The 25,690-nt window shown below is 40.0% G+C and overlaps 1 protein-coding gene across 2 annotated transcripts in view; it reads right to left on the bottom strand.

Annotated features, from left to right (window-relative positions):
* Nucleotides 1–4,967, bottom strand: part of LOC123508333 (INO80 complex subunit C-like) — a 22,278-nt gene extending 17,311 nt beyond the window's left edge. The window contains exons 1-3 of one of the 2 annotated variants that reach the window (XM_045261952.1): nt 4,717–4,967; nt 1,506–1,668; nt 682–781 (exon numbers count right to left, since the gene is read on the bottom strand). In XM_045261952.1, the coding sequence (XP_045117887.1) occupies nt 682–781; nt 1,506–1,580 (175 nt within the window). In that variant the 5' untranslated portion in view covers nt 1,581–1,668; nt 4,717–4,967. The remainder of the gene's footprint in view (nt 1–681; nt 782–1,505; nt 1,669–4,716) is intronic. The other variant, XM_045261951.1, reaches the window with a different exon arrangement.
* Nucleotides 4,968–25,690: the final 20,723 nt, after the last annotated feature.

Raw genomic sequence — 25,690 nt, 5'->3', positions numbered from 1 at the left:
GCTGCATTTCATCTTTATGATTATAAGTATTTTCTTAACTTGGCAATAAAGTTAGCTGAAGAGGTAACAATTCTTACAGAAAGTTCACATGAATAAGGAATTTGTGTATTAGATAAGTTTCTTTCAGATCATCCTTCATGCTATGACTGTCCATTACTCATTTCTTTGTTAAGCCCTCACTAGTCACATCAATTACACATGGAGATTACTCATACTGCTGGAAGCTGTCAGGATGAGGTGAGATGACACCAATGTGAAGAAAAAAATTTGCAAGAGAATTAAATATGAAAACTGCAGCTGAAAAAGATATACAATAAATCAGCTAGATCAGGCAGAAAAAAAAAATAAATAAATAAAATAAAATGGGATTGAGAGATTAGAAACACATTGCTCATTATATAATATAGAGTGGTCTTTCTGTCATGTGCTCACACACCTAAGTAACTAGATAGCTATACTGACAATATTATCTTATTTAGATCTGCTCTTCATTACTAGTTAGATCAAATCTGGTCAACTTTTGAATAACCAAGTCCTACAAAAGTCTTTTTATGCACTTTATATACATATTGAATACCTTTGTCAATACTTGTTATGAGTATGGTTAAAGGAGCTAACCACTAAAAGAAAACATTACTGTTAACAGTCAACATCCTCATGCTTGCCCAGTGGGTGACTCACAGTGTACTGCCTCAGAAGGCCACGTGTATGCTCTCTCCAGGGAAATGATCTGCTTCAGGTTTCTCCAGCCCCTCTTCTTACTGCTCCGAAATGCAGTATGCTGCAAATAAATATATATTCATTTAAATGTTCTATGTTAATCTCTCCTAAGTTATAATACAACACCTAAACATAATTAAAATATTAACAATTACACAAAAATGTCATATTTTAAAGATACAACATTTTGTAAGATTTTTTCCTGCTTTACCTCTGCCTATTAAAATGCCAGGAAAAGTCAACAATCTAATGTAATAGTTAACAATTATTCTCAATTATTCCTTCCTTTTTTTGGTAAATTCTGTAACTGCCTTCCTGTTTCCAGATTTTTTCCATATTATGAAATCTTTTGAGAGAGGTTTCAAAATATTTAGCTATTCTCCAAATTTGGATGATCCTTTTTAACTTCTCTTTAGGGACTGCCACTTCATTAGGTCTTATTTTGTTGTCCTAGGCAAGTATCCATCATACATTAAGTAAACAAATAAATAAATAAAAATTTAAAGTCCCTCATAGGAGGGCAAAGGACAGCACCATTATTACAGTAAAGACTAATGGAAAGCATGAGGGCAGGGTAGGAGTGACCTTACAAGGTACATATTTAGCCAATCATCCTTCCTTCTTTATTGTCTGTTATTTATCCATCTTATAACTTGTTACCTGTTAGAACTCCATCCTCTCTCATTATCAATTATCCCAATATTGCCTACCTATGTTGACAAGGCTGGTAATAGTGAAACATGAATGCCAGTCAGTCTCTAAATGTTATCCTTCAAATAACTTACTTGAAATTCTGGATTTTTGAACACCGGAGGCTTCTTCTCCTCCTTTTCTTCCACTGTATCATCTGTAGTTACCATATTTTGTGACAAGAGTCAGAAGGCTGGTAATAGTTGTGCCAGTAGTGAGAGGTATGAAGCACTGCCTTACCAGGGTGAGATAGTTGCACTGAAAATAAATAAAATATATAAACATACAAATAAAAGGGTTATAAGAACATAAAAAATTGTTGCTTCAAACAATTTTTGCATTTCCTCTTTCCTATCACACTATCTTATTAGTGGTATTCCTGATAACATTCTGATGCCTTTCCTATTTTCATTGTAACTATTGTTCTGATTTTAACTAACTAGTGTGCAAAAAACAAACTTGGAAATTTGGTGCAGAAACAGAAATTGTAAATACAATTGTCATGTCATTTGTAGTGATGGGACAGTTGAGACTGACCACAATCCATCGCTGCTCAATCAATAAAGGTGTTAGACTTGTATTTCTGACAGAGGCCAAAATCTGAGCAAAGTTTCTCATAGCCAATGTAACTTGCCTTCAGACAATCTTATCACTGTTCATATGATACTCCAAGGCAGGACATCACATTGGTCTCTCATGATGGAAACGCTAAGAAGGCTTTTACTGCGGATTGACCATTCTCCGAAGCACTAACATAATGGATGCAGTTTGACATCTACCAATCAAACTCTAATGATAATTCAGTCCCACATGAATATTGGTCAACTATGATCATCCAGTCATTACAGTGCTTGTTATGTTACCTCTGGACATGCCCCCAACTAGGAGTGGTTATTTTTTTTTTTTCTGCTTTGTTTCCCTTGGCCAGTGACTCTCTTACATAAAAATCACTGCTGAACACGACTTAAATTTTTCAGGTGCAACTTTCTTTTGACTTTGATAATTTGCTGCAAGACCAGTGTGACTGCAACTTTGTGACTCTATTTTTAGCCCTACCAGCACAACTTGCAACTTTATGACTGCAACTTCCTTTAAAGTGCAACTTTGTTAAGTTACAAAGTAGATTTTGGCAGATAACAGAAACATGCTTTTAGGAGGCAAAGAACCCCATATCTGCTTTTTTTTTTTCTGTTAAAACACAACCTAAACTAATATTCATAGGTCAGCCTTCTCCTCCATCATGTCCTCCTGGTAGTTTCATGTATTGTCTGTCTCATAGAAAGTGAAGAATCTGATTTATCATGAAAGAAAAGTAAAAAGAAAAAAATCAGATCAAATAAGGTTAGCAGAGGTGCTACTTTAGCACGAGGTCTACAGCCATATGTGGCCTACCCAGGTGCAGCCTGAGGTCTACCACGTGACCCACGTCCCTCCAGGACCCTCCCCACATAACAGAGGAGGAGAATTCAAGCCTGTGTTACGTTGCCCTCTAAAGGGGTGTCAACTACACGGTCTCTTCATAAAGGAAATGAATTTTTCCATTATACGGACATGAGCAACAAATTGCACTGCAACCTGAGCCTTTGTGAAATATTAGAATTAATATTTCTCTTTGTATTAGATATACCAATCCACAGTAACGACTCTAACAGGAAAATCTACCAGTAGCTACTATAACTGACTGATTCAACATGTGCTGAGAGGTGTGTACAGCCATAGTTTCTCATCAACGACGAGGAAAGATGGTAGGAACAACAGATAACCCCATCCAAATTGATGAGGCAAGATTTGCTGGTCGACGGAAGTACAACCGAGGAAGGATGCTGAATGAAGACAATGCTAATCTCTCCGAGGACAGTGACGCAGAACAAGAAAACAAAAGAAGCCATGGGCGTAGAATTGATGGGCCTTGGGTTTTTGGTCTTAAACAAGGCTCAGACTGTTGGTACTTTTGGGTAGAATGGCATGACCGCAACAATCTAATCCCTATTATTGAAAGGGAGTGTGCATATGGTTCGATGATTCATTCAGATGAGTGGCCTGCTTATAGTAACCAAGATGCCATGGGGTACCAGCATTTTACAGTGAACCACGAGCAACATTTTGTGGATCCAGTGACAGGAGCACACACACAGGCAATTGAGCAATCGTGGTTGGATGCTAAAACGGTGATTCTGAAAAAAAAATTTTACCTTTCTTCCTTATCTATTTAAGTCATTCCTAGGATATGTACAAATTAAGTGTTTATCGCTAAAATAAATGTATGAAAATGTGTGATATCCATGAGGGAGGGATAATGCAGCAGTAGACCTCACGCTATAGTGCTAACAGGAGGTAGATCTCATGCTATAATGTGGTAAACCTCACGCTAAAGTAGCACCATTAGCAGTTAACAACTCAAATTTGACATTTTTAGCCAAATCAAGTTATAAAACTGGCTTAAAACAACCACGACAACTTCTTTAAAAAGTCATCTTTATTCCTCTTCAAAGTTGCAGAACATTGGTGGTGCAACTTTGCTTAGTTGATTTTTTCTAAACGTTTGTGGATTCCAAATTCACATTACAGCAATGTCCCAAATCGCAATCCAATGTCATATCACCTAGCTCTGATGAAAATACAATCTTAAATCTCTTGGCTACACACCATAGAGAGAGACCTTTATAATCTCCAATTCCTTCCTTGGACGAATATTTTCAATGAAGTTATCAAAATCATTAGCTAACAACATCTAAAAGTAGGCACAAAAAAATCAATTATAAAATCACAGGTTCTTTTGAGTAAAAATCTCCCCACTTAATTCACAAGAAGCATGAGTGGGATCCAGCTAACTTATGAACCCAATTTGTCACAAGTGTCAGGATGCAGTATCTAAAAAAAATTAAATGGTTTAAATTTGGAAAGAAATTAGGGAAGTAATGCTTAATTATCCTACTTCTAAATGTGTCAAGAATGTGGCTATAAACAATATAGGATGAGAGATGATTTCATTCTTAGTTGCTGTAGCTCCACTGTAACTACTGATTTACTGAGACGCGCCTGTCACTGCAGCTCATGTCCTGAGGTGATAGATAGCACCCACCAAGACCTCATAGATCAATGACATGCAGACATATGCCAAGGCCATGTGCAGCTATAGTGTATCACTACGACTGTACCTTTTATCATCTACAAATATATACAGAGAGAGAGAGAGAGAGAGAGAGAGAGAGAGAGAGAGAATGACAATCTATCTCACAACCTCAAGCCTTGTTCATTATTTTAGGGATTTATGATACTTCAGTAAATGGTAGTGACGACAGCTACCTATTGAGTCGCCCCATGCGTGTAGAGGAAGCCCAGTGCGTGAGGCTGAGCTGGGTTGTCAATACTCACGCGGCAGCACACACAGGCAGTAAACCTATTCTTGTTATACTGTTGTGGTTTTAGTCTGCCTTAACAAAGAAGTCACATGAGCCCAGTTGTTTGAGCCAAGATGCCTTGTTTCTTGTTTCTTGATGGGCGAGCCAAGAAGACCCGAAGCGGTAAACAAATCAGGCTGATAGTGACGTCACCAAAACACTTCATTTGTTTGCTGACTTTGGCTTAGACATCCGTGGCTTGCTCTATCACCACGACTATTCTTTAAGATTTAGCTTGTTTCTCAAGTGCTTCTCTTGTTCAAAAAGTAGACATCTTTTTAATCTATCACTAAACCTGCAAAAAAAAAAAAAAAAAAAATGCTTAAATCCGTCTAACTAAAACTACATCGTTTAGGTCAGGCCGGGTTCTCAATCTTTTCATTGTTAAGAACCCCCTGAGTTATAAGACCATCTACCCGAGCCTCCAGTATTATCACATGGAACATGGAACTCAATATGCTAAGGATTTTATTAGATCAGCCATCTAAGTACCCTGGAAGTCTTATGAATCCCCTGGGGTTTCGCGCTGTCAGGATGGCCACTGTCCATGAGCTAACATCATTAGGTCTCTATGACGCTGAAGACGTATATGCAGAACGGTTTGGTTGGCAATAGACAATCTCATTATCAGACTTTGATTTCTAGGTTATGAAAATAAATTCATGCATTTACGGGGCTTCATAATTATGTTCATGGTATCTTGTAGTCTGCTTACTAACCTAGAAGGAAAGAAAATATCATACCAACTTCGAGTTATCAATTGAGGAAGAAGTAAGTTTTGTCCCAGGAAGGGAGCTTAAAGATAGTACATAAAAAACACAATGTATAGTTATAACTTAACTCTACTATTATAGCGTTTTTGTCGTAGATACATGTTTAAAACTACTTTCCCTATCTTGATATCTCCTTATGTGACAGAAGAATATCCAAAAATATACGATATGCAGTTGACCATCTTTTCTGTGAAATATTACGATATCTGTTGAATCTGGCAACTTCAACGGGAGTTTGGGTCCTCTCCTAGTGTTTCCTTATATTTGAAACATTGATATTTACACGTCATTGTGATCAGGGAAATAAAGGAAACTAAGTTTGCCTTTTTTTCTAAGAGCATGAAATAGAAAAAAATATGTCTACAGGTGGCAGTTTATGTATAAGACAAGCAAACCTGTGTGCACTCATCCACTCTATCCAAAAGCTTAACTAATTTTCAAAAGTTCCCCAGTAGTTACACAACTACCATTGGTCTACTGTTTCTATCCAGTTATCTACAAACACGTACACATTCACGACAGCAACATGCAAAGTGCACTAAATACTCCAGAGCAAAGCTACCTCACCTTGTTTCATTAATCAGCTAACTCTTGCACACTTTCAAACCAAAGCTATTTTTCATTTACCATCGACGATTTTATATTCGAATCAAGATTTAAACGGCCTAAAGTTGTTGAGGGCCGTGACGGCCTTGGGCGCCGCACGGGGGAAGGAGGTGGCTGTCGGGTCCGGTCTGGGGCCCAAGGCAGGGAACTGGCTGTAGGTCCTGCTTTTCTTTGGTGGCCTCAAGCTTCACTACTAGTCGTCCACTTGCAGCGCCTCACACTAGGTAAGGGTCGCCATAAGCAAGAGATCAATGTCTACCACTCACCAGATGGTGCCGTGAGGGGCCCTAAAGGGGTGATAAGGGCTCTTTGCATAGTCTAGTGGTGAGTGGTGTGTACGGGTCCCCTGCTTATAATGACACCGGGCTGAACAATTCGCTATGAACGAGGGCACGCTGTGCGCCATGAGCCAGGCACTGACAGTACCAGTGGTCCTTTACGTTAGGTTAGGTTAGGTTAGGTTAGGTTAGGTTAGACTAGGTTAGGTTAGGTAAAAAGGACTCACTTCTTGACAGTGTTTGGGGAGTGGTGTATGGTGGGTCATTGCTCATGGCGACCCGTGTGAGGTATTGCAAGGTTGCATCGTCATTGCTCTCATAACCACGGGACTGGGGTTGACCCTTTCTGGGTGAAAAGTTTCGTCCCAGTACCTGTGTAGGTAATAATACTTTGAATCGTTTCGCCATCGCCATCGCCATCGCCGCATCGCTAGCCTCGATAAGCGGATCGTTATCCTCGACAAACACATCTTTACCGTGGACACTGGAATCATAACCTGTCGTGGAATCCCATTGTTAACGTGGACTCATTTTCCTTTGCGGCTTCAAGCTCACTGGTTGTCGTCAACTTGCAGCGCCTCACACTAGGCAAGGGGTCGCCTTAAGCAGTCTGCCGTGTCTACCGTCCACCAGATGATGCCGTGAGGCGCCTTTAAGGGGTGATAAGGGCTCCTTGCATAGAGTCTGGTGGTGAGTGGTGTGTACGGGACCTCTGCTTATAATGACACCGTGCTGAACAACTCACCGTGAACGAGGGCACGCTGTGCGCCATGCACCAGGCACTGACAATACCAGTGGTCCTTTACGGGGTGAAAAGGACTCACTGACAGTGTTTGGGGGAGTGGTGTGTGGCGGGTCATTGCTCATGGCTACCCGTGTGAGGCGCAGTAAGGTGGCAGCGTCACTCTTCCTCGCACTCGCGGGTCTGGGGTGAACTCTTACGGGGTGAAAGGGTTCGTCTCAGTGCCTGTGTAGGCAATGAACTTCAATTGCGTCGCAGTGAGGTGGCAGCGCCACTCTCCTCGCACCTAAGGGTCTGGGGTGGACCCTTACGGGGTGAAAGGGTTCCTCCCAGTACCGGTGTAGGCAAGTGAACTTCAATTGCGGCGCAGGAAGGTGGCAGCGTCACCCTACTCGCACCTAAGGGTCTGGGTGGGCCCTTACGGGGTGAAAGGGTTCTTCCCAGTACCTGTGTAGGCAAGTGGACTTCAATTTTGTGTCGTGAAATCGCATCGTAAGAACTGGAACCACATCGACATCGTGGAAACCCGCATCGTTACCGTGGAAACTGGAATTACATCTTGATCGTGGAAACTCGCATTATTATCGTGGAAGCTGAAATGGTACCTTTATCCTGGAATGTCATCGTTATTTTGGAAACTCGCATCTCTATCGAGGAAACTGGAATGACATTATTATCTTGGAAACTCGCATCGCTATCGAGGAAACTGGAATGGCAATATCATCTTGGAAACTCTGAGCGCTATCGAGGAATCTGAAATCCCTTTGTATCATACACACTGTTATCGTGGAAGCTCTCGTGATCGTCGTTCGTTTTGTTATCTCTGAATTACTTAAATAATCTTGGTATTATTCTTAGCCTCCGTAATAATAGAGATGTTAGTAATCTTTATCTTATGTCTTTTATTTATTTATTTATTTATTTTTCTCAAGGGTATAGTTTAGTGTTCTTCAACCTTTTCTAAGTTCGTGCACCTTTTCAAGAAGCAAGGAGGACTACAAAAGAAATGCACCAATATTTGTGATTTTCCCCTATTTTAAGACTAAAAATCGATAGATAACATTATTGTATATCCACCTGAAGCTATAGTTTTTCGGTCCTAAACAGTTGCTATATAGTGCATAATGTACTATAACAAAATGCCACATCTCAAACACATCAGGCCCGTGTTCCTTCTGAGTGTAATATATTACTGTTGTGAATAAATCGTAATACTTTGATTAATGTCAATAGGAGAGGACCCAAACTGTCACATTTTCAGTGTTCGCAGGTTGGTTTAATTCAGGAGTGGGTCAGCATCGTCTCGCGGTACAGAGTAGTCGTCTCTAAACACTGTATTACGATGTATCTATTGATTTACTCCTTCCGGTATTTTTCTGTTCTTATTCTACCATGGTATTTCTTTATAGTTACTTGAGTTTATACGACTAACATCATAATATAGAGCAAAACATAATTGTCTGGTGTACCAAGATCTTTCATTTCTAGAGACTTAAATACAGCACGGAACCTTAACACACATTTCACCTCGCTTCTGCACAGGTTAATTCTTCACAAGGAATGAGTAGAGCAATATTTGTTCGGTTTTCTTTATGAAAAAAAAAAAAAAATTAGCGGCCGAAACAGAAATAGTCCGAGGGTGCTGTAGTGTTTTCATCACCGTGTTCCTAAGCTCTGTCTTGCCATAGCCTGAACATGGTATTCAGTTCAGTTCAGTTGATAGGCGGAAGTGTAGCCTGGATATCGGCACTTCCTGATGTGTTTTGGTTTTGGTTTTGTCTGGGTCTGTAGCTGTAATTAATTATTATTTAAACTTTTTACTTTATGTTCTCTTATTTTCCAAAAATTATATATTATTTCTTTATTTTCTTTTATACTAGGTTTTTGCAAAAGTAAGATATTCCAATGAGGTGTTCTTCATTTCCTGGGTAAGGACGCTGCCAATTGGGGTGTTTGGATCTTTCATTGGTGCAGGCTGGGCAAAGTTGAAGGAAATGTTTATGCCTTTAGACTATAGATCAGTGGTTCTCAATATTTTTCTCGGTAAGAACCCTCTGAGTAATAAGACCATCTACCCGAATCCCCAGTAATTTGACATCGAACAGAATGTAAATTTAGTGACTGACACTAACTCAATAGGCAAAGTTATTCTGCAAAGGATGTATCATTAAATCAGCCATCTCAGTACCCAGGGAAATTTTCTTGTGAACCTCGATCTGGTTTAGATGATATAATTATAATTTTTCTCAGAAACACTTTTCTGTCTCACTACGATCGCGATATTGTAATTATGAAAGTGTTATTTATGAGATTTCTCTTAAATTCCCAATACCTCAAAACCGTCTGATATTAGCCTGGAAAATCGCAATAATAAAACTGCATCACCTAATATTGTTTTTGCTGCATATAAAAGTTTTGTTTTCTTCAAAAGTGCTTTAGATGAAAATTAAATAGTTTTGATGGTAGACCTAAGTATTATGTCAACCTGCAGCAAGCTATTACTTTTGTCTACCCTCAAATTTTCTTTTTCTTTTAAGGCTCTTTCGAAGAAAACTAGATATTTATCGGTTGCAGAAACAATATTATGTGATATAGTTTATTATTGTTGGCTGATATTACTGGATGGGTGATTGATTGATAATTCTATTATTGTTGCAAATATAAATAGTATAACAAAGGAGGAGAACTGAGTCTATCAATCTTCTCTGAACACAGGATATAGAGTAATGTTATTTACATTAAGGAAATTGCACTTTATTTATTTATTTATTTATTATTATTATTTTTATTATCTTTTTAAGCAATGAAAATATATGTATATACAGTCAGCTCCTTACTCGATGAAGTTTTTTCTACTTAATTTCTAACGAAAGTGACATCTGTCATCCTTCTATTAGCAGTTATCATTGGCTAGGTTGCCAATGAAGTGCATCTTAAGTCGCCTTCCTTTCACCTCCCACATCCCCCTTTACGCCCATAATCCTCCGCCGCAATGCTTCCCCCCTCCCTTCTCTCCCAATTTCTCTCTCTCTCTCTCTCTCTCTCTCTCTCTCTCTCTCTCTCTCTTGCCCCAAGGACTGTCACTGGACGCTGTTTGTCGCTATCTTCTAGCTCATAACGTTCTGGAGGAAATGTTATTAAGATATCTGGGATTTTGTGGATATAAATTCTTTGCCCTGCGTGACATTTATTAAGTAAGGTTTTGATAATATAAACTCTTTGCCCTGCGTGGCATTGTTTGCCTGTGTGTGTGTGTGTGTGTGTGTGTGTGTGTGTGTGTGTGTGTGTGTGTGTGAATGTGGGTGCTCCATGCTGGCTGCATTGCTAATATGTATAATGTATTGTGTTGCCTGGCGCAATTGCGCAATAAATTAATCAAATCAAATCTCTCTCTCTCTCTCTCTCTCTCTCTCTCTCTCTCTCTCTCTATTCCCCTAGAAAAAAAAGATTAGAGTCGAGGAAAAAAGATATCGGAGTTAAAGAAAGTGCTTGATGTTAGAAGGAAAAAACAGAATAAGGCAGAAGAGAGAAAGCCAAGCAATGCAGTTTTATTACACGTATGTATCAACCATCCCACTGCTCTTTGACACATCTCTCTTTAACTAATTACCACTAAGATATCTTTCCTTACTCTAGAGCCACCACCAAGCAATTGCCTCAAAGTTGCAAAACGTATTTCATTACATATTTTTTTTTTTAATATGTTCTTTTGATATGTTTAGTGACTTTACACTTTTCCTTTATTTATTCCTTTTTTTTTACCTTTTTACCTTTTTACCTTTTTACCTTTTTTTTTTACCTTTTTACCTTTACCTTTACCTACGTTAAATATATAATTGTAATGTCTCTTCTTCTTTTTTTTTTTCCATCTTCTCTGTAACCATTTCCTATATATTTACATGGTGGGAATTCTTATTACTATCTATTATCTTTTTTCTCTCTTTTACTGTAGCCTGAAGCTGGCACCGTACAAGCAGTATCGAAATGTAGCAAATATAAAATGTACATATTAACGCTAGTCCTGATTTTCATTTTACGTCTATGCTTTCCACGTGAAAAATCCATCGCTGGTATTTATTGTAATCTTCCTTTTCTTATAAATGCATCTTAAAGTTCAGTACATTGCCTTTAGTGTTGAAAAGGAAGACTAACTTGGCTAAATGACTAATGACACCATGATTTACAAATGGGACACGTCACACTAGTCTGGATCCCTCATCTCCTCACCTCACAGGCCATTAAACACCCCTCGGTCTGTTCTTCCCCATTAGTGCGTCAACTAATACAACCCCTAATGATGGAATTAACTATGGAGCCACTGGGCGGAGTGATACGCGTCCACTTACTGATGGTAATGCTAATGCGTGATACATGATGGAGAAAGGGTAAGGGAGGAGGGGGAGAGGTAATAGTGGTGATGGTGGTTGTTGTAGGAGAAGCAGTAATGGTATAGTGGGAGAAGTGGTAGTAGTAGTAGTAGTAGTAGTAGTAGTAGTAGTAGTAGTAGTAGTAGTTGTTGTTGTTGTTGTTGTTGTTGTTGTTGTTTTGTCGTTTTTATTGTTGTTGTTGTTGTTGTTGTTGTTGTTGTTGTTGTTGTTAATGTTGTTGTTATTGTTGTTGTTTGTTTTGTCGTTATTGTTACTGCAGTTTAACTCTGTTACCATTGCTGTTGTTGGTTGTTTGTTGTTGGTGGCGATGGTGGTTGCGGTGGAAGGATTTGGACTTATTCATATACGCACTACGTGAAGTGAGAAAGGCTCTGATAAACTCTGAAAAGTTATGGAGTTTATGAGATGTTTGACCTTATACGTGTCTGCGAAATTTTTTTTCTTTATGTAAAGAAAGGCCAACAAAGATTGTAATTAGAGAAAAAAAAAAGGCCCACTGAGGTGCTGGTTCCTAAAACAAGTTCAATAGATAATAGTCAAGGAGACTCCCAGGATGATAATAAGAGTCATCGTCTTATATATATATATATATATATATATATATATATATATATATATATATATATATATATATATATATATATATATATATATATATATATATATATATATATATATATATATATATATATATATATATATATATATATATATATATATATATATATATATATATATATATTACGTGATGAATGCATGTGTAGTTAGATGCATGTGTTGTGTGAAGAAAGAGAGTTGTCTTTAGAGGGCAGGCTGTGACTGCCTCCTTGTGTTGTGAGACACAAAGGGAAACATTCAGAGAGGTCACAGCTGGCATTAATAATAAATTCACAGCACCCCTTGAACCAGTGCTAATAGACCTCACTGAAAGTAATTAGCGTTCCGGCAGGTGTCTACTGCCTCCTCCATGTACTGTCATCTTTCTTCAGTTTTACAATCTATATGAAGTCGTTGTTCACTATCACCCTCCTCCACTCCTGCCTGTCCTGTGCCTCTCGGTGTTACATTATTCTCCCGCAAGTCAGCAGCGATATCATTATTCCACCCAAGTTTCGATCTTTCTGTCTTCGTCTTTCCACTTCCATACCCATGACCATTCTGCTGACACGAATCTCCTAACGTTGTAGATACCTGAACCATTGCAATGTAACTGTGGTCAATATCAAGACTGATCTATTTTTGACAGCTATAATATGATACGCGTAGGTTCTGATATGTTAGAGTGTAGATGGCTATAGTAGAATCTGGGCTGCCTTATGGGACTCTGATTGAGTACAGAAGACTGGTAGGAAGGCAGCTGTAGTGAAATGAGCTGCTAAACAACAAAACACAGGATGCTGCTGCGTGGGGGGTTTCGACAAACAGCGGGAGGCAGCAAAGGACGGCAGGGGGTGGCAGGAAGTGGCATAGAGGCTGATGGGAGATAGGGAGAAACAGGGAATGGTGGGTGATGCAGGGGAGGCAGCGGGAAAGACGATAGGGGGTAGCAGCAAGGGATAGCACGGAGACAAGAAGCGACAGGGGTTTAAGGGGGATTGCAAATGGGCAGTTGGCCGAAAACGCAAAGAAACAACATTTGCCCGTATTTTGAAACGCTTTACTTTCTTATCACAACCATTTGCAAAGGACATAGAAATGATCAGCTGCGTTCCCACGTGTGTTTCTCTTATTAGCATTGTAAAAATCATGTTAACTTATCACAAGAAAGTAAGAACATCCCTTAGAATCCTATGTAACTTCAATTAGAGCCTTCATAAATTAGTGGAAGTTACTTTTCTTTATGTAAGAGGGGAAACTGGCGAAGGGCAAAAAAAAAAAAAAAGGAAAACCGGCCCATTTAATTGCTAGAATACTTACAGGTCAACAGAGTCTACCGAAAGAAAGGGACAAATGTCTTGAAACCTCCCTCTTAAAAGAAGTGAAGTCATAGGGAAGATGGCAATACAGAAGCAAGTAGGGAGTTCCGGAGTTTACCAAAGAAAGCTATATGAATGATTGAAAGTACTGGTTAACTCTTGCAGAAATATTTCTTAATTTATTCCAAGAAACAACGAAAGATAGGAAGTGGAAACAAAAAAAAAAGAGAGGAAAAAGAGGAAGATGCAAGTAAGGCAAAGGAGAGACGAAGGACTGCGGTAGTTAAATAGAACTCATCCCAACCTGGACTTCACGTTTTCTGTCAAGAGCAAGTGTAGCGATGAGAGCTGTTGAGGTTGCGAGGAGAGTACACGAGGGAGGATGACGAGTATGAGTAGAAGAAAAAGGTACGCAGAAGAGGAAGAGGAAGAATGGGTAACGAAGAATGACAGAGAGAAGAGACACACACACACACACACACACACACACACACACACACACACACACACACACACACACACACACACACACACACACACACACACACACACACACTGATATGTCTATAACAGCATTTCACGTTATTAAAACTATTCTTTAACACATTTCTTGATTTGAACCCACAAATTTATAGAAGGTTATAGGAATGGTTATTATCACCTAAAGAAAAGAAAGAGGAAAAGGAAGACAAGGGTGATAATAGTCGTGATCCCTCCTCTTCATCCCTCCCTTTCCTCCTCCAATTCTTCTTCCCACTTTCTTTCTCGATACGACCTCAGTATTTACCAGCTTATTGTTATGCATTGAAGAACATATCGTGAAGGAGGACGCCGCTGTTCTCCTGCCATGGTGGAGATGATTGACGGTCTATTACGTCCTCTCCTCCTCCTCCTCCTCCTCTTCCTCCTCCGGTTCCTGAATAGTCTCAAGGAGGAGGCAAGAAAGGGCGAGGAAGGGATGTTAGAAATGTTGGGAGGTGAAATATGGGGGATAAAGGAACAATATGAGAGAGAGAGAGAGAGAGAGAGAGAGAGAGAGAGAGAGAGAGAGAGAGAGAGAGAGAGAGAGAGAGAGAGAGAGAGAGAGAGAGAGAGAGAGAGAGAGAGAGAGAGAGAGAGAGAGAGAGAGAGAGAGAGATTCTTATTCTTACTCAAGTAGCGTCTAACAGCTTTTTTTTTTTCTTTTGAGTACAAGACCTACTGCTACTGTAACTACTACAACTGTTACTACTACTACTACTACTACTACTACTACTACTACTACTACTACTACTACTACAACTACTACTACCACATCTACTACAACTACTACTTCTTCTTCTACTATTACTACTACTACTACTACTGCTGCTACTAAACTACTATTTTTACTACTACTTCTGCAACTACTATAACTGCTACTACCACTTCTACTACAACTACTGCTTCTTCTACTGCTATTAATACTATTACTGCAACTGTTACAGTTACCACTACTCTGCTGCTACTACTACTACCACTACCACTACTACTACCACTACTACCACTATTACTACTATTACCACTACTACTACTACTACTACTACTACTACTATTACTACTACTACTACTACTACTGCTACTACTACTACTACAACAACTACTACTACTACTTCAGCTACTATTCGCCACACTATCTCCCTCATTACTTCTCGTTTCCATCCGAACCACTATCTTCCTTCTCTCCCATCTCTCCCTCTCTCTCTCTCCCATCTCTCCCTCTCTTCCTCTCCCTCTCTCCCCGCCTTGGAGGGGGAGGGGAGGGACCTATCAAAGTCGCTCCAACCCTCGTTAGTTGAACTTTTCCGACAAGTTTGGACTGCTCACCCCTTCCTCTCCCTTCCCTCCCCCTTACTCTCTCCCCCCTCCTCCCCACTACCTCCCTACCCACCACGTCCCAGCAAACGAAATTCAACATGGCAGGTCCAGCGGTGTTAAATTTTGTGCATTTTTTCCCTCTTGTGTATACATTTTGAGCGGTTGTAGCCAAACTGTGTCTGAGAGGAGGGGACGGGACGGACGGAAGGACGGGACGGAAAGGGAGGAGACGGGAGTGGGAAGGGAGAGGAAGGGTAGGGAGTGATGGTGTCTCGATGGGGTGTGTGTGAGGCAAAAAAGGGTGACTTTGGGAGAGAAGAAGAAGGAGCGAGAGGAGGAGGAGGATGAAGAGCAGGAGGAAAGACTTATAGAGATGATGTAGAGACACTGTTTAGATGTTAGGGATGTGTTACTTATACACGTGTCGGTTTTAAAGGTGTCATAAATATGTTGTAAGGAAGGAGACATTTTTCCTAAATAGATATTGCCCTGAGAACATTATTATTGTTATTATTCATCTTTATCATTATTATTATTATTATTATTATTATTATTATTATTATTATTATTATTATTATTATTATCATTATCATTTTCTTTATTATCATTATTTTTATTATTATCATCATCATCATCATCATCATCATCATCATCATCATCATCATCATTATTTAATTCTTTTGAGAAACCAGAAACAAGAAATAAATAAAATACATGAACGAGAGAGAGAGAGAGAGAGAGAGAGAGAGAGAGAGAGAGAGAGAGAGAGAGAGAGAGAGAGAGAGAGAGAGACAAGAAAAGAAAGATGAGTAAAGAGAAAATATAAACGAGCATGGAAGAGTAGGAAGAGGAGGAGAGGAGGAGGAGGAGGAGGAGGAGGAGGAGGAAGAGGAAGAGGAGGAGAAAGAGGAGGGGGAGGAGGGGGGAGGAGGAGTAGGAGGAGACGCTTCCCCAAGGTTGGAGAAGTTGGTAAGTGTCTCTTTCTGCTCCCAACAAAGTTAATCCGACGCTGAGTTGGGCACAGGCCGAAAATTGGTTCTTTGTCCGACGTTCTTCCTCCTCCTCCTCCTCCTCCTCCTCCTCCTCCTCGTCCTCCTCCTCCTTCTCTTGCTTCTCGTCTTTTTCCTCAACATCCTTCTTCTCTTCCTCCTTCCTTACCTTCTATTTTTCTCAACTTTCTCCATCTCTTCTCTCTTTTCCTTTTTTTCTATCGTTTCCTTCTTACAAACGACGTCCTCCTCCTATTTTTTTCCATTTCTCTCTCTCTCTCTCTCTCTCTCTCTCTCTCTCTCATACTTCTTCTTCTTCTATTCTCCTACCTCCTCTTCTTCCTTAACCTTAACTTCTTCCTCCTCCTCTTCCTCCTTCTCCTTTCTCTTATTCTATCTCTTTTTTTCACCATCCTCTTTAATTCTTCTCTCTCCCACATTCTCCTCCTCCTCCTCTTCCTCCTCCTACTGCTTCTGCTCCTCAACATCCTCATTCTCCTTTTGACCTTCTTCCCTTTTCTCTCCTTGGCCAAAATGTAATTCTCTTCTTCTTTCTCCTCTTTTCCATTTTCTATCTACTTATGCATGACTTTCTTCCTCTTTATCCTCTTCCTCGTCCTCTTCATCCGTATTTTCCCTCTTCAGAGTCCTTAAACAGCTTTACTATAAGAAGAATAACGAAGGAAGTGTAAAGTATAAAAAGGAGAAGAGAGAGAAAAAAAAACACAAGGAGGATAATGTGACGAATACGAATGAGGAAGAGAGAGACAAGAACAATGATAAGTAGGATGATGACGAGGGAACATGGAAAGAGGGGAAAAAATGAAATGACAATCTCAAACTCCCAATTGGCTGCACTTAGAGTAACTATCGAGGCATTCTGGAAACTGTGAACGAAAAAAAAAAGAAAGAAAGACTACATTATACTATATTGCTCCTCCTCCTCTTCCTCCTCCTCCTCCTTCTCACCATCGTCTTGCCTTCTTCTTCTTCTTCTTCTTCTTCTTCTTCTTCCTTCTTGTTCTACTCTTCTTCATCCTCTTTCGCCTCCTCCTCTTCCTCCTCCTCCTCTTCCGCTTCTATCTTTTCCTCTTCTCCGCTATTGCTGTTATTCTACTATTACAACAACATGAACATTGCTATTTACGTACAAAAGTGAAACAGAAAACAACAACAATACTATAACTACATCTCCTGTTCCTCCTCCTCCTCCTCCTCCTCCTCCTCCTCCTCCTCCTCCTCCTCCTACTACTACTACTACTACTACTACAACAAACAACAACAACAACAACAAATACTACTACTACTACTACTACTACTACTACTACTACTACTACTACTACTACTACTACTACCACCACTACTATCATTGCTGCTGATGCAGCTGCTGCTGCTGCTGCTCCTATTACTATTACAACAATAACAACAACAACAACAACAGCAGCAACATTACTACTACTACTATTATTTCTACTACTACTACCACAACAACAACAACTACTACTGCTACTAGACAAAAGTAAAACGTAATGCAAGAAACACTTTTCTTTTCCTCAACTCTATAGAAAGCTCCAAAAGGTTTTATGGATTGGGATGACAGGTAAAGGTACGTAGGAAGACGAGTCTCATAAAGGAACTGACAACTGTAGGTTTGATGGGTTCTTGCAGCTTCCTTTATTTCATGTTGTGTTTACTGTTCTTCCCACTCATCCAACTCACTCCCCATGCACTCCACTCACTTTACACCTCTCACTCCATGAAGTAACTCACCTGCAATGTATCTTTGTATACTTATATAATCATAAATGTGTATGGCTAAAAATAAATAAGATAAATGTTCTTACCATTGTTATTCTTTAGCTCTCTGTCACCCATCACCTTTCCCATCACCTCATCCCTCACGCTTCCCATCACCCTCACCCATCTTGTCACCCTCACCTATCTGCTACGTGTTCCTTATGCACCCTACTCATCTTACTCAATTCATCCCCGGCGCACCCCTCACACCACTCACCCCACTCCACTCATTCCTTTCATCCCACTCCCCCTTCCCCACCCCAGTTCCTTGCATACATTTGCCTCCACCACCAACCAGCCATTTCCAAATTTGTTACAGGACATTTTACAGGAAAATTGAGTTTGTGAGCCGCTGGGAGGGGAAAAGTGGAGGAGGAGTAGGAGGAGGAGGAGGAGGAGGAGGAGGAGGAGGAGGAGGAGGAGGAGGAGGAGGAGGAGGAAGGGGAGAAGGAATTATAAAAGACGTAAAATGTGAAGAAAAAATATATCGCTATGAATAAAGTTGAGTTGTATGGCATTATTTTGCATCTATAACAATGAAGATGATGATGATAATGATGATAACAATAATGATAATAATAATAATAATAATAATAATAATAATAATAATAATAATAATAATAATAATAATAATTAATAATAATAATAATAATAATAACAATAATAATGATAATAATAATGATAATAATAATGATAATAATGATAATAATAATAATACATCAACAAACACTACAGCACTTCTACTGCCATTAATAAAACGATTCTACTTTTACTATAGATCAACAGCAGCAACAATAAGAGCATCAGTAGCAACAGCAACCGCAACAGCAACAGCAACCGCAACAGCAACAGCAGTAGCAACAAGAACAACAATAACATAAAAACATTAGCAACTACTACTGCTACCACTACTACTACTACTACTACTACTACTACTACTACTACTACTACTACTACTACTACTACTACTACTACTACTACTACTACTACTACTACTACTACTACTACTATTACTACTATTACTACTACTACTACTACTACTACTACTACTACTACTACTACTACTACTACTACTACTACTACTACCTCTACTGCATATTACTCTCAGTCATTTTCTTCTACACGCAGACAAGATATCAGATTAACTTGGGACTCTTACTCGTGCACTCTCGGTAAACTTAATGGGAAAAGAGAGAAACATGGAAGATAGTAAGTTTTGTGGCACAGTGTCTCAGCAATGCCAGCTTTAGGGGGATAGGGGGAGCCCGGGAGATGTGTGCCGCTGATTTCAGGCAATTAGAGAGAGAGAGAGAGAGAGAGAGAGAGAGAGAGAGAGAGAGAGATACAGACAAATGGACAGACAGACAGACAGAAAGATAGACAGAGACAGAGAGACAGATAAATCCTTGAAAACCCTTAAAACCTTAAACCACTCTAAACCCTTGAAACCCCTTTATTGATCCTTTACATACCTTTATAAACGCTCGTACATCTTTACGAGGAGCGCAAACTTCATAATATACCATTAAAATGATGACACTACTCTTGGAAACCCTTAAAACACCGGCAAAACTCTTAAAAACCCTTCATAAACCCGTAAATCTCTTTTGAAAACCTTTTATATATGTTTGCAAGCCCTAAAAATCTTTATAAGTAAAGCAAACATCACAATCTCCCTTTGGAATTATGAAAACAATATTGAAAACTGAAAGAATACCGATATAAACTCAATAAAACTTTTCAAATCCTTAAAACATATTTGTCAATCCTTGCTATATCCATGTAAACCCATAACATCCTTATTAGTTACACAGACATCACATATTACCGCTGCAATCAAAAGAAAAAATCTGAAAACTGAGGATTTTTTTGCGGAGAGTTAGTGAAATATGAAACATCTCACCGTAGACTTTCCAACCAGCCCGTGAGGAACATGCTCTTTGGAATTAGCCTCTAAATTTCTTTGTATTCCCTGTATAACTATTTACGCCACTACTATTATTTCCATTGCTTTTACTACTACTACTACTACTACTACTACTACTACTACTACTACTACTGCCATTGATACTACTCGTATTACCGGTACTGGTACTACTCGTACTATCATTGTAAAGTTAGGCATGTTTTGTACAGGGCATAATACATGTAGACCTGAGACTATATTCTCTCTCTCTCTCTCTCTCTCTCTCTCTCTCTCTCTCTCTCTCTCTCTCTCTCTCTCTCTCTCTCTCTCTCTCTCTCTCTCTCTCTGGACAATAGAGGAAGAGGAAGAAAGCGGCAAAGTGGATAGAAGTAAGGGAAAAAAAGGGAAGGAAGGAAAAGAAAGACACTAGAACAGGAAGATAAAGGAGGAGAGAAGGTGGAAGAAGAGAAGGAGGAGGAGGAGGAGGAAGAAGAAGAGGAGGAGGAGGAGGAGGAGGAGGAGGAGGAGGAGAAGAGGAGGAGGAGGAGAAGGGAGAAAAGAGGGACAGGGAAAATCCTAGAGAACAGGAAGATAAAGGAGGAGAGAATGGAAGAAGAGAAGGAGGAGGAGGAGGAGGAAGAAGAAGAGGAGGAGGAGGAGGAGGAGGAGGAGGAGGAGGAGGAGGAGGAGGAGGAAGAAGAGGAGGAGGAGGAGAAGGAGAGAAGAGGACAGGGAAAATCCTAGAGAACGGAGGACGGAAAAACAGACAGAGAGAGAGAGAGAGAGAGAGAGAGAGAGAGAGAGAGAGAGAGAGAGAGAGAGAGAGAGAGAGAGAGAGAGAGAGAGAGAGAGAGAGAGAGAGAGAGAGAGAGAGAGAGAGAGAGAGAGAGAGAGAGAGAGAGAGAGAGAGAGAGAGAGAGAGAGAACCAGACAGACAGACAGACAATCAGACAAACAAACAGACAGACAAACAGACAGACAGGCAACCAGACAAACAGACATACAGACAAATGGACAGACAGACAGACAGAAAGACCGACAGAGACAGAGAGACAGATAAATCCTTGAAAACCCTTAAAACAACGATATAAAACCATAAAAACTCTGAACCCTTGAAACACCTTTATTGATCCTTTACATACCTTTATAAACGCTCGAACATTTTTACGAGGAGCGCAAACTTCATAATATACCATTAAAATTATGACACTACTCTTGGAAACCCTTAAAACACCGGCAAAACTCTTAAAAACCCTTCATAAACCCATAAAGCTCTTTTGTAAACCCTTTATATATGTTTGCAAGCCCTAAAAATCCTTATAAGTAAAGCAAACATCACAGAGAGAGAGAGAGAGAGAGAGAGAGAGAGAGACGGCAAGGTGGCAGGAGGGTGGGTGAGGGGTGGACAGCCTGCATCCCTCAGGCCACAGGGTCGCGCTGGGTCGCCTCTCACTGCCCTTCGTTAGTGGCGGACAAATGACTAGTTTTTCCGGACGGTGGAGGCGACGAGGGACGGCCACGCTCTCCTTCGTCATCTGCTACTGCCTAGGGCCCTCTCTACCCACACCGTCCCTCTCTCTCTCTCTCTCTCTCTCTCTCTTACGGGTCTCTTTGAAAATAATGATGTTGACAAGAAAGTTTATAAGTGTGTTCGTCTGCATGTTACGTAGTCGATTAGCAGCGTGAAGTGTGCATTATTCATGATGGAAATGTTTGGTTAATAAGCGTGTTAAGTGCTGTATGTCTAATTAAGCACTGTTTATCTGGATTCTTCATTTCAGTGTCCACATTCGTTAACCACTTCACTGTGGTGCTAGTAAATGTAAGATAGTTGATTGAATAGTGTTAGATGATTCACACACACACACACACACACACACACACACACACACACACACACACACACACACACACACACACACACACACACACACACACACACACACACACACACATACACCGTGAAGTGTAGTGGCTAGAGCGCTCGGCTCACAACAGAGAGGGCCCGGGTTCGAGTCCCTGCTAGGGGCGAGGCAAATGGGCAAATCTAATGTGTAGCCCCTGTTTACCTAGCAGCAAGTAGGTACGGGATGTAACTCGAGGGGTTGTGGCCTCGCTTTCCTGGCGTGTGGAGTGTGTTGTGGTCTCAGTCCTACCCGAAGATCAGTCTATGAGCTGTGAGCTCGCTCCGTAATTGGGAAGGCTGGTTGGGTGACCAGCAGGCAACCGTGATGAATTACACACACACACACACACACACACACACACACACACACACACACACACACTATACTCCTGTTAAGGTCTGAATTCTTCATTATATTCTCATTCTAGTATTGCACATTAAGTTTTTTATTTTTTCCTACAAATCGACCTTTTCACTAAATATTTTCATCAATATCTTGCGAATTTCACTCACCTAACATATCTTACTCTTTTGTGAGTATCTATTATTGGGACTTTTCTTTTTCCTACAAACTGGATCCGCCGTGGTACAGTGGAACCATGCGTGCTTTGGGGTCTGAGGGGTCTCCAAGCGCACGGGTTCGAATCCTGTCCACGGTCGGTCTGCGTGTAGGTTGGGCTTCCTCATTCGGGATAACGGTTTCCTAACGGGTGGGCTTTGAGATAGGAGGTACCATAAAAAGTATCCCCTTTAGCCCATAAATTCCCGTGGAAAGCCCACATGATATAAATAAAGAAAAAATGAATAAATGTATATTTTGAGACACTACATACATATATTAATACTTTGCCAATGAAGAGTTTGAAGTGTTACTATTATTATTATTGCTATTATTATTACAATTAATCTTATTGTTGTTGTTATTATTATTATTATTATTATTATTATTATTATTATTATTATTATTATTATTATTATTATTATTATTTATTATTATTATTATTATTATTATTATTATTATTATTATTATTATTATTATTATTATTATCATTATTATTATTATTATTATCATTATTATTATTATTATAATTATTATTATTATTATTATCATTATCATTACTGTTATTATTATTACTATTGCCATTATTTTTATTGATATTATTATCATTGTTATTATTACTATTTTCTTCTTCTTTTCTTCTTCTTCTTCTTCTTCTTCTTCTTCTTCTTCTTCTTCTTCTTCTTCTTCTTCTTCTTCTTCTTCTTCTTCTTATTATTATTATTATTATTATTATTATTATTATTATTATCATTATTATTATTCTTATTATTAATATTATTATTATTATTATTATTATTATTATTATTATCATTATTACTATCATTATTATTATTATTATTATTATTATTATTATTATTATTATTATTATTATTATTATTATTATTATTTTTATTATTATTGTTATCATTATTATTATTGTCACTGTTAGTATTACTATTATAGTAAGCATTACTATTACTACTATTATTATTATTATTATTATTATTATTATTATTATTATTATTATTATCATTTTTAATAATATTGTTCTTATTATTGTTATTATTGTTATTGTTATTATTAATATATTTCTATATCTATTATCACTGCTAATATTTTGTTTTTTGTTATTATCTTTATTATTGTTATTGTTGTTGTTGATGTCATTATCATAATGGACAGAGACGCTGCTGAATCGAAAGAGGATGCTAGCAAGGCGAGAAAGGAGATGCACTAACAGAGATAGGCTGAGGAGGAGAGAGAGGAAGAGGACGAGGTGCAGGAGGGACATGAGACCGTAGATAATAGATGGAGGCAGCCAAGACTTATGGGCGTGATGGGTTGGCTGGGCGGGATGGTCTGGGTGGGTGGTACGGTGGATGGGTGGATGGGTGGATGGTAGGGTGGACGGCAGGTTATGGCAGTAATATCCAGGGAGTGGCGGGTGGTGCGGGGCTCCAGTGTCGGGACTGAGCGCTCCTTTCAGCGGCAAAATTAGTTCTTTTCCCTCCCCGCCTCCTTCCCCTTAGATGTCCATTATTACTTTGACCAAATCCAATTGGGTCTGGCCGCCTGCCAATCCTCATCTCCTTCTCCTAATCGGATCGTCCAGGACGCAATCTAATAGAGGATCCCAGACGGCCCAAAGGCGATCCAACCCTTTTATGAGAAGATAAACGCTTGTCAGCCGTACACTTTGAAGATATGATGACCATCTTGTGAGGAGCAGACGGCCGCTCGCTCGTCATTATAGAGACATTGTGTGTGGAGAAGGAGCGCCTCCGTGTGTGTGTGTGTGTGTGTGTGTGTGTGTGTGTGTGTGTGTGTGTGTGTGTGTGTGTGTGTGTGTGTGTGTGATGTGCTGGTCTCTAGAGGCTCTCAACACAATACTGCCACAACATCCTATTACTACTACTATTACCACCACCGCTACCACCATCTTCACCACTACCACTACCACCACTACCATCAGCACCACTTCATACATCCATCACTCCATTTATTTCATTGTCCTTTTATGTATCTTTATCCAGCAACCTATTTGAATCCATGGAGTGAGCACCCCCTCGGCCACCCTGTCTTGCACCCACTGCTACTACGTACATCATTCCCACTCAGTTTCCCTCTCACCGTGTCCTCCCTCTCGCCACCCTCTCGGGGCGTGTGCGAGGGGTCGAGGGAAGACGATCATTATGGCGCATTACCGCAGTGGTCATTATCCCGTGTGCTGCCTCGATGATCTAACTACCCAATATGATCCTCGCTGACCGCCACCTCGTCTCAAACTTTCACTTCTTGGCTTCGCTCTTCCCAGCTTCCTTTATCTCAGAGCAAAGAGTTTCCCTTCAGTATCCAGTTCACGCGGCCTTAGTGCTTGTTAGGGAAAGTGGTGAAGGACGTGTTCGAAATGGTAAAGGCGTCCAAGAGTCCATGGCGGAAGAGGAGGTCAGGGTCGAGGGAAGGGTGTGCAACGCGTTCATCACGGTCAGTTAGTCAAAGAGGCGCTGGTTACTCGCCTCTTTATAGCAGCGGTTGGGGAAAGAAATTTTGGATCCTGTCTCTCTCTCTCTCTCTCTCTCTCTCTCTCTCTCTCTCTCTCTCTCTCTCTTAAAAGCAATGAATGATTTGGAGGATGAAATTAAATATGATGTCCTCTCATATTTACAAGAGAGAGAGAGAGAGAGAGAGAGAGAGAGAGAGAGAGAGAGAGAGAGAGAGAGAGAGAGAGAGAGAGAGAGAGAGAGAGAGAGAGAGAGAGGGAAATATCTGGATACTGACTCTCCTTATATAAACAACAGATGGAATGAATGTTAAGCTAAAAATTAAATTGATAACCAAAACAATAGAAAGTAAAATTATCTCTCTCTCTCTCTCTCTCTCTCTCTCTCTCTCTCTCTCTCTCTCTCTCTCAGCTCACAACACCTGGCATGCCTCTCCATTTTCCCCTCTCTGTGTCCCCTCGTTCCCCTCGCTCCTTTTGCCCACACACAAACACACCCACCCATTATTAGTGTGTTTTTGTGCCCGGAATCAGAGGCGCGAAGTGGGTCCTTAGTAGAGGGCTAAGTGGACGGGAATTGTAGAAGGGGCGGTGGCGGTGGTGGTGAGGGAGGAGAGAATGGGGGAAAGGGGACATCACTAGACCATCTGCAGGGAGAGACAGTGGGTGGGTATGGCCGCGTCACCATCACTCATTGTCCC

This window comes from Portunus trituberculatus, chromosome 24 (genome assembly GCF_017591435.1).
Source record: "Portunus trituberculatus isolate SZX2019 chromosome 24, ASM1759143v1, whole genome shotgun sequence".
In the NCBI taxonomy this organism is placed as follows: Eukaryota; Metazoa; Arthropoda; class Malacostraca; order Decapoda; family Portunidae; genus Portunus; species Portunus trituberculatus.
The sequence above is the reverse complement of the archived record's forward strand: the minus strand, read 5'-3'. Positions and strand labels throughout refer to the sequence as shown.